Source organism: Chenopodium quinoa, unplaced genomic scaffold (genome assembly GCF_001683475.1).
Source record: "Chenopodium quinoa cultivar QQ74 unplaced genomic scaffold, ASM168347v1, whole genome shotgun sequence".
Taxonomy (NCBI): Eukaryota; Viridiplantae; Streptophyta; class Magnoliopsida; order Caryophyllales; family Amaranthaceae; genus Chenopodium; species Chenopodium quinoa.
This window is the reverse complement of record NW_018744072.1, coordinates 1,245,639-1,255,298: the sequence shown is the minus strand read 5'-3', so window position 1 is coordinate 1,255,298 and position 9,660 is coordinate 1,245,639. Positions and strand designations below refer to the sequence as shown.

General features: G+C 36.1%; 1 protein-coding gene across 1 annotated transcript; it reads right to left on the bottom strand.

Moving 5' to 3' along the window:
* Positions 1-7,094: 7,094 nt before the first annotated feature.
* On the bottom strand, positions 7,095-7,920 carry LOC110691290. The gene is made up of 3 exons (XM_021868211.1): positions 7,785-7,920; positions 7,513-7,565; positions 7,095-7,361 (listed from the first exon to the last, which is right to left on the bottom strand). Exons 1-3 carry the CDS (start codon positions 7,918-7,920, stop codon positions 7,095-7,097), a joined length of 456 nt encoding a protein of 151 aa, XP_021723903.1.
* Positions 7,921-9,660: the final 1,740 nt, after the last annotated feature.

The following is a 9,660-nucleotide window of genomic DNA, read 5'->3' as shown; positions in this document are numbered from 1 at the left end:
TTGTGCATAATGATACATGCTTTCATTATGTCCCGCAGTATGTCCTCGTCGTACGCCAGCGACGGTTTGCGTATTATTGCAAATCGAGCTTGTAAAACACCGAAAGCTCTTTCAACGTCCTTTCGAGCGGCAGCCTGGTGGTCAGCGAACATTTTATCTTTAGCCAGTTGAGGGAATGTGATACCCTGAACAAAAGTTGCCCACTTCGGATAAATGCCGTCGGCTAAGTAATAAGCCATGTTGTATTCATGGCCGTTAACTGTAAAATTTACCGGAGGAGCTCGACCATGCAGAACCTCATCGAACACTGGTGAACGGTACAACACATTAAGATCATTACAAGATCCGGGAATACCAAAGAAGGAATGCCATATCCATAAATCCTGATCCGCAACGGCTTCCAGTATTAGCGTTGCTTTCTTGTTCCTACCGGCGTACTGCGCTTTCCAAGCCGTTGGACAGTTCTTCCACTCCCAATGCATGAAATCAATGCTGCCTATCATGCCTGGAAAACCACGCAGTTCATTTTGATGCAGTATCCGGGCCAGTTCATCAGTTGTAGGGTTTCGCATGTACTCGGTTTCGAACTGATCAATGACCCCGGCACAAAAACGTTGTAGGGCAACTCGAGCGGTTGACTGACTGATTCGAACGTATTCATCAACGGCATCTGCAGCCATGCCGTAGGCTAACATTCTTATCGCGGCTGTACATTTTTGCAGAGGTGATAAGCCTAACCTTCCAGTTGCATCCCTACGCTGCTGGAAGTAAACATCACCTTCAACGACCTTGTTCATTATGCGTAAAAACAAAGGTCGTTGCATACGAAATCTTCTTCTAAATTGGGTGGTGTTGTACACAGGATTATCGGAAAAATAATCATTAAACAGCCTGGCATGTCCCATTTCCCTATCTCTTCTGTTCGTACCCCCTCTACGTGTTTTTGAAGTACGTTGGGATTGTGTTTGGGGCATGAGGAAAGATGGGGGTTGGTATGTGAAGAGTTCATCAACGAGTTGATCACATTCTTCATTATTGGAAGAAGATGAACTTGAACTTGAACTTGATGATGGTCTGGAATACATCATGTATTAATATTGTAATTTTTCTGAATTGGTGTGGTTGTGGATATGTGCCATGCCTACTATATATAGCAACTATATCAAATGAATATGTGGTTATAAATCTGAATGACCACACCGACTAAAACAATCAAATTTTCAACCACGCAATTATGTCGGTATCAATGACCCAACGTTAAAGCATACTGACAAAGTTAATTCAGAAAAATGTGACTACACAATGACAAAAAAGTGACTACTCAATGACAACAATTGAATGCAACTATGTCGGTATGAATGAGCCAAAGTTAAAGTGAAATCAGAAAAAAAAGTGACTACTCAATGACAACAATTGAATGCAACTATGTCGGTAACAATGACAACTGAAATCAACTTGTTAAACAACTTGTCATTCAATATTGGAAAATCAGAATACAAGGTTACATATCACATTGAAATAAAACACACCACTAATACAAGTTAAACGTAAAAGACTACATTGCGCATAATTAAAAACTTAATTAATACAAGCGTACACCTACTACAACCAAACATGCTTACAAGCCCTGTAATTTACCCAACAAAAAATTCTTGTACGACTCTTCTTCAGGAGTGAGTGGCGTAGGCGAATTCTTTAGAGCTTGCAGCATATCAAACCAGGTTTTCATCTTATGAAAGTCAAGTTCCTCCCGTTTCCTCTGTTCCTTGTCCTTTTCAATTTTGATCCTCTCTTCCTTCAGAATGGCCTCCCTCTCGCGAATTGTAGCAAATTCCTTCATTCGTTCGCTAAGCTCAGACGAACCACTTTCTGAAGCTACTTCTTTCCCTTTACGCTTGGCCTTTGCTTTCTTCACACCGTCGGGTCTTTGTATTCCTCCAGATGAAAAACCATCAATAGGGGTTTCATCCCCTCCATCGTCTCTGGACCTCTTCCCACTTCCAGCACTACCTTGCTCCTCAACATCACGAACAGCTTTTCTTTCCTCCTTTGACAAGGACCACCTCAGCTTCGGCCTCCACTTTGGATCTTTATTAAGCATTTCAACCGCGTGAGGAAAAGCGAAATTGCGACCTTGGGCGAGATGAAAAAGCTTCGACGCACTTTTTATTCGGTCAGCTTCGTTGTAACCACTCCCTCCCTCCGGAAGTCTACCTGCTTCATCATAGCAAGATATCCACTGTAGTGTGTCTGCTGCCAACCTTCTCCAGTGCGACGTCAGACTCTTCATAGGTCTTGGCAGAATTATATTCGGCTTCTCCGCATGAGCACTTTGATATGCTGCGTGTACATCGCGCCAAAGGGAAGTTGCTTTCTGGCTCGTGCCTTTAATAGCATTCTCGCTGATCTCCAAGTACAACCCAATCAGAGTTTCATCTTCCGCAACTGACCAAATTCGAGTCGGTCGTGCAACAACCTGGTTGGATTACAGTTCGGGAACTGGTGGAGGATATTGCGGCGTCTCTGGTACGCTGTCCTCTTCGCTCTCATTGAATTGTGTGTTGCTATCATGTACAGTTTCAGGTGTACATTCTTCAATAACATGGTTTCGTAGGGGAAACTGGGTGGGTGTCTGATACTGTGGAGATGGTTGCAAAGACGTATTGCCCATTCTTTGCAAGAACAATTGAAACTCGGGATTAGTTAGCAAATCATCACTAAAACCAGAAAATTGTTGGCGGAAATTTGGGTTGTTTGGATCCATTAAAAGATTCTGCATCACAAAACAAAAGATAAATATTTGTACTAAAATTTACTAATTTTTTACAAAAGATAATTTTTTTTTTCAAATAATCACATATATACTAATTTTAATACATAACTAAATTTATATATTAAAAAAAAATTAACCAATAATTGGAAGACTTTATTAACTACGAATTTAGTAATGTATGGAGAAAACATCAACAACTCTCTTCAATTATATAATGCAATTACATTACAAGGCATTCAACATAAGTTTTTTCAATAAAACACACATATACTAATTTTAATACATAACTAAATTTATATATTAGAAAAAAAAAAAGTAACCAATAAATGCAACACTTTTGCAACTACAAATTTAGTAATGTATGGAGAAAATATCAACAACTTTCTTTAATTACATAATGCAATTAAACAACATGGTTTTCAATATTTTTTTTTTCAAAAAAACACACATATAATAATTTTAATACATAACTAAATTTATATATTAGAAAAAAAAGCAAATATATCAAATAAATGCAACACTTTTTTTACTACAAATTTAGTAATGTATGGAGAAAATATCAACAACTTTCTTCAATTGGGTTTTTCAATTAAGTAAACATGGCATATAATATTTTTTTTTTCAAAAAAACACACATATACTAATTTTAATACATAACTTAATATTAGAAAAAAAAAAGTAACCAATAAATGCAACACTTTTTTTACTACAAATTTAGTAATGTATGGAGAACATATTAACAACTTTCTTCAATTACATAATGCAATTAAACAACATGGCATACAATATTTTTTTTTTCAAAAAATCACATATATACTAATTTTATTACATAACTGAATTTAAATAATAAAAAAAATAAAAAAAAAAATTACCTCAATATGGGTGTGTTGCAACAAAAATGCTCTTCAACAAATTTAAAATGCTTAAGAAAATAAAAAAGTGGAGGATTTTAAGTGATTTCGAAAATATATCAAAATATATCAAAGTGCATGTCTATTTATAGAGAATTTAATTTTATGACCGTTGGTAAATTTTTTTTTTTTTTTACCAAAAATATTTTTCAGAAAATGCATTACAAACAATATTACCGTTGTAAAACGGCTAATTTTTTCATTGGCCAAGCTCCTGCAGTACGCCACGTGTCGCGCGCCTATTGGCTGGCTTACTGACGCGAACAGTAGCCGGTTTTATTTATTTATTTATTTTACGTCAAAATGACGCGTTTTGGCCAGCACCATTAAGGCTGCTAGCCCAAAACGCGTCGTTTTGATGGTCTGGCAGCCAAATTTTTTTAAGCTTATTTGCAACATGTGGGCCCCACTTCCAGCACTGTTCATCAATTAAAATGCCCATACTTTGGGCATTTTCATTTATGCCCATGGGCTTTTTCTTGCATTTTTGGATTTGCTCACTATTGTGGGTGATGAGCATATTTTTTGCTCACAAAATATGCCCATGAGTAAATATTTTGCTCATGGTTGTGAGTGCTCTAAGTGTTCATATGTTACCTCATGAGTACTTTATATTCTAAATTATACAAAAATAAAGAATATATTTTTTCCCTCTATTTCTTTTTTTTTTTTTATTTAAAAAAAAGGCGAAGTATAATTTATGGCAATGTATAGAATTTCAAAAAAACAAAAAATGTTTATAGGAAAAAAAAATCAAAGTATTATTTTGTTTTTCAAGTAGTATAAGCCGGCGCAACAATTTCATTTCAACAAATATATATATTTTTTCAAACATGATACTCTCTCCATTGTCTGAAATTTTTCTCGCTTATTGTTTTAATCATTTTATGAAATTCTTCTCACTTTTATTTACCCCATATTGATCGACCTACACTTTCTTACCACTTTTGTTTACTGCACTTTATTTCTCCCCTTAAAAGGTATACTGTTTTATATTTACTCCGTTCGTTTTTAATTGTGATGTTGGAGACTAATTTCTCGATGTCAATGCACATTATTTTATATGTATAATTAATATCTTAAAATATTTTTTATTAAAAATATAAAGAAAAAAAATTGATATACGGGGTATAAAAAGTATAAATCGAGATGAATTTAACAAGATTTCAATGATTATATTTTTCAACGTATAAATCACAAAAGACAAAGGATTGTTTGCGAATTGTTTAATTTCGAACGTTGTGATAAAAAAAAAAAAAAAAAAAAACCTATTAGTTTTATATTGGCAATATTTTCTTGGTATGTATATCTACAATTCATGGGAAAAATTTCATGAAATGAAGGGAGTAGCATATTGCTCGGAATTCTTGGTATGTATATGTACAATTCATTTGAAAAACTTCGTGGAATGGAGGGAGTAGCATATTGCTTTGAATTTCAATATATTAATCGAGGAGATAAGTGATACTTGCATTGCTAGCAGGATATGGAGTACAACCGTTATGATAGATACAAAGTAATTCCCTTAAAACGGGGCTAAGAGCTATGCTCTCGTTTGTTTTCTTCATTCCTATGTCTAACTTCAAGTTATTTAAAATTGTGCCACATTTGCCCTTGTATATTCCCATTTATTTCCAAGAAACATTGTCATAATTGTCGTTGTAGAGGAACGATACCGTAAGTTGATTGAAAGGAAATATTGTACGAGTAGAAGTAAATCTCAATTATCAGAAAAGACGAATAATGGATATGGCTAATCTAGTCAATGTCTAAGTTCATTTTTATCAACTATCAAATGAAATAAAGTCAAGTTGTCGGAACAATTTGTTTACGTGGCCTCCCCATTCTCACATACACATTACTTTTGGTTTTCTTCATTTATAATTTCTGGCTTTATTTTACGTCATTTTTTTTTCAGTTTCCATTCAAAAGAAAAATTATCTGTAGAAATTTTGAACTTGTTAAATCTTAGGGAATTTATAAACGGGCCTAAGTCTAGTAAAAAGGGTATGGGCCGTGTGGCCAATTCAGCAAAATTTGATTCAATTGCAAACATAAACGTGGCTAAGAGAAACTCATTTGTTACATAGTGTACGTAACTACATTAAAGTAGAGGTGATTAAAAATTCGGATCGGGTTGGGCCTTAACATCATAATTCATGCCTAAACGCACTCAAAAATGGCGGACTTTTTGGGCCTAAGTGAGCTTGTCGGGATTTTTCAGGGGGGGTTCGGATTTTTAACCAGAAACGTGTATTGAGCCTTGCCCAACCTACCCATTTTTCGGGCTGGGCTAACGGGTCAGGCCGTAGTTGATCACCTCTACATTAAAGCGTAAGTTTGTAAGGAAATAAAGTAATAATTTATAATTTATGGAAAATTTTACATGATTCATTTCAACCATTACTGGTCTTTACATATTAATCTCAACGACGGGTGGTGCCTTTCGAAGATGATCATTGACTTGCATTAATCGTTTTAGCAAGTTACGTGGATCATATGGCATATTGTAATAAGTGGCTTAAACAATCATTTTAATTGTAATAAATCAACCTTAATTATTTAGAAAAAGAAAATAAAAAAAGAGAAAATACGAGTTGATATATTAACTCAATAAAACATACATGTCAATCATAAGGGTAATATATATTGGTTTTTTCTTCATTTTGAAGACAAATGAGTCTCAATATTGGAAGCAACAGCAAGAACAATGAAGGAGAATGTTTATGGCGGCTCAAAATATTATATGCGTATTATTCCCTTCAATTACACCCTCTGTACATTTATATACTCATAGGTTTCAATCCCTAGAATGATCTGACCTAGTGACTCAGCTATTACAGCTGCACTACAGGACAACAGACACTACAAGACAAGCAATGTATCATATGGTAGCTAATACGCCTATCTTCATCACTCCCCCTGAAACTAGGAATGATTTGAAGTAATTCATAGTTTGGAGAATAATTGTTGCTTCTGAGCTATGTTCATAGGCTTCGTTAAGATATAAGCTGGCTGCTGCGATGAGGGTATATACTCAGGTCTTATCTCTCCAGCAGTGACATGTCTTGAACAAAGTGACAGTCGAGTTCAACATGCTTTGTTCATTCATGCTGAACTGGATTTGCTGCAATTGACAAGGCTGCTTTGTTATCTACTTTCAAGATTGCAGCTCCTATTTTCTTCATCCCAAAATCCTTAAGCAATTGTTTGAGCCAAGTAACTTCACTAGTTGCTAGGGCCATTGCCCTGTACTTTGCTTCTGCTGATGATCTTGCTACAACATACTATTTTTTGGACTTCCATGACACTGGCGATGCTCCTAGGAGGATACTGTATCCAGTAGTTGACCTTCTAGTGATAGGAAATCCACCCCAATCACTATCTGAGTACGCAGTCAAAATTGCAGCTTAGTTAGATGCTAGCAGTATGCCTTGACCAGGAGCTAGTTTCAGATATCTCAAAATTCTTTTTGTTGCTTGCATATGCACTGAAGTGGGATGTTGCATGAATTGGCTCATAGTGTTTACTACATAGGTGATATCAGGTCTTGTTAGCCCCAGGTATATTAATCTTCCAATCAGTCTTTGATACTCAGTTACATTGGGCAGCAAATCACCATTTTTTGCTGTTAACTTCAAGTGTGGATCAATAAGTATCTTGATAGGTTTGGCTCTCTGCATACCAAACTCTTTGATAAGATCCAGAGTGTATTTTTTTCGGGGATAGGAAGATGGCTTGTTTAGATTTATCCACTTCTATTCCCAAGAAATACCTGATATTTCCTAGATCTTTCATATGAAACTGAGAAGCCATGAATTATTTTACCTCAGTGAGAAGTGACTTATCATTCCCTGCTAGCAGTAAGTCATCAACATACACTAGAACCACAGCAAATGATTGACCATGTTCTTTGGTGAATAGAGGATAGTTAGTTTTGGATTGAGTAAATCAAAACTATTTCGGGGCAGTGGATAGTATTGAAAACCATTGCCTGGGAGCTTGTTTTAACACATATAGGGATTTCTTGAGCTTGCACACTTTATGGTGTTTGGCTTCTTTTTGCTCTGAAGAATTCACTTGAATTCTGCTCTCCCAACCAGTATATCTAGAAGGCATGGTCATGTACACATCCTCCTCCAAGTCACCATGCAAGAAGGCATTTTTCACATCCATTTGCCACATTACCCAATTCTCAATAGCTACTACTGCCTGTAAGGATCTCACTGTACTCATTTTACCACCAGGGCAAAGGTCTCATCATAATCAATCCCATATCTCTTTCTACAACCCAACACAACTACTCTTGCCTTGTGTCTTTCTACAGTCCCATTCGGGTTAAGCTTTGTTTTGTACATCCATTTGCTACCTATCGCCCTCTTTCCTGTTGGCAAGTCAGTAACTTCCCAGGTGCCATTCTTCTCCAGAGCTGAGATCTCTTCATTCATGGCTACTAACCACTTTTCTTCTTTCACAGCCTCTCTGAAATGACTAGGGTCACTCTAATTGACATCTTGAGTCAGGAATGCTGCAAATTGAGGCTCTATTCTGGCTGAAACGAGGTGGAGACACAGGTGGCATGGGCCCTTTTCTGCCCCACGTAATAATCTGTGGTCCAAGATGGATCTTTTCTTGCTCTAGTGTATCTTCTCAGATCAATCTGAATAGGTTATGGCTCATCACTTGCCTGATTTGTAATATGATTATTCATCTCATTCTGTTGTGTGATCTGAGGTATCATTTTCATCTAAGTCTGACACTATCTAATGCTCTGCATTTGTTTCATTCTGATCATTTAGGTCTTCCCGGTTACCACCATTTTCATCTCCAGTCTCTTCCACTTCCTCTTCTTTTGAAGCAAGTATATTTGATGGGAATTGCACGGGTACTAGATTCACACAGTTCTGAGTTGATTTCCCTTTGCTGTAGGGAAATATCTTTTCATATAACTTAACATCTCTAGATACAAACAATTGTTGGTTCATGAGATTCAGCAACTTGTATCCCTTTTGATTTTGAGCATACCCAAGAAATACACAAGGGACACCTCTTGCAACAAATTTATCTCTATTCAAAACTAGATTATAAGCCATGGCAAGACATCCAAACACTTTCATATGAGAATAATCAGGTTTCTCACCAAATATTTTTTCATATGGTGATTTGTTTTTATCAATTCTGTTTGGAGTTCTATTGATGACGTATGTTTCTGTCAACACACAATCACCTCAGAATTTGAGAGGCAAACCTGCTTGAAATCTCAGGGCTCTTGCCATTTCAAGAATATTTCTATATTTTCTCTCCACTCTTTCATTCTGTTGTGGTCTATCCACACATGATGTTTTATGAACAACTCCAAGATCACTGAAGTATTCCCTGCATTTGCCATCATCAAATTCTAGGGCATTATCAGACTTTTACTACCTTTATAATTGCCTGGAATTGAGTTTTAACAAACTGTATGAATTCCTTAATACCATTGTAAGCTTCTGATTTCAATTTCAACAACTGAACCCATGTAGCTCTAGAACAGTCGTCAACTATTGTTAGGAAATACCTGTAATTTCCCTTTGTTTTCACCCTGTATGGACCCATATGTCAATATGTATCATTTCAAACAGCTTCTGAGCATGAGAATCACTAACAGGAAATGGTAATTTTGTAAATTTAGCTATAGGACAGATCAAACACACAGCATCATCAGCAAATTTAGAGTTAGATACACAACCAGTTTTCATAATTTTGCTCATAGGAGCATGTCCTAGCCTATTATGCCATAAACTGCATATTTCTAGACTAGAATTATTACAAATAGAGTTGTTTGCATCTCCCTGCATCCTCTTCTCATCTACTCTTTTCTTCAGCTGCTTATTCTTTTCACCATCCTCCAAGTAGAACAGACCACATCCAGCTTTACCTGTTGCTCTTACTTTCTATGTTGCACAATCCTGAATAGTACACAATTTAGAGTAGAAT

Bases quoted from the DNA above. Each gene is read 5' to 3' on its own strand.
- LOC110691290 (XM_021868211.1), bottom strand. From the start codon at position 7,920: ATGAGTACAGTGAGATCCTTACAGGCAGTAGTAGCTATTGAGAATTGG. The intron at 7,566-7,784 runs GTTGGGAGAGCA...CTGTGGTTCTAG, and splicing joins CATGCCTTCTAGATATACTG to TGTATGTTGATGACTTACTG. The intron at 7,362-7,512 runs GTAAAATAATTC...TTTGGTATGCAG, and splicing joins ATAAGTCACTTCTCACTGAG to AGAGCCAAACCTATCAAGAT.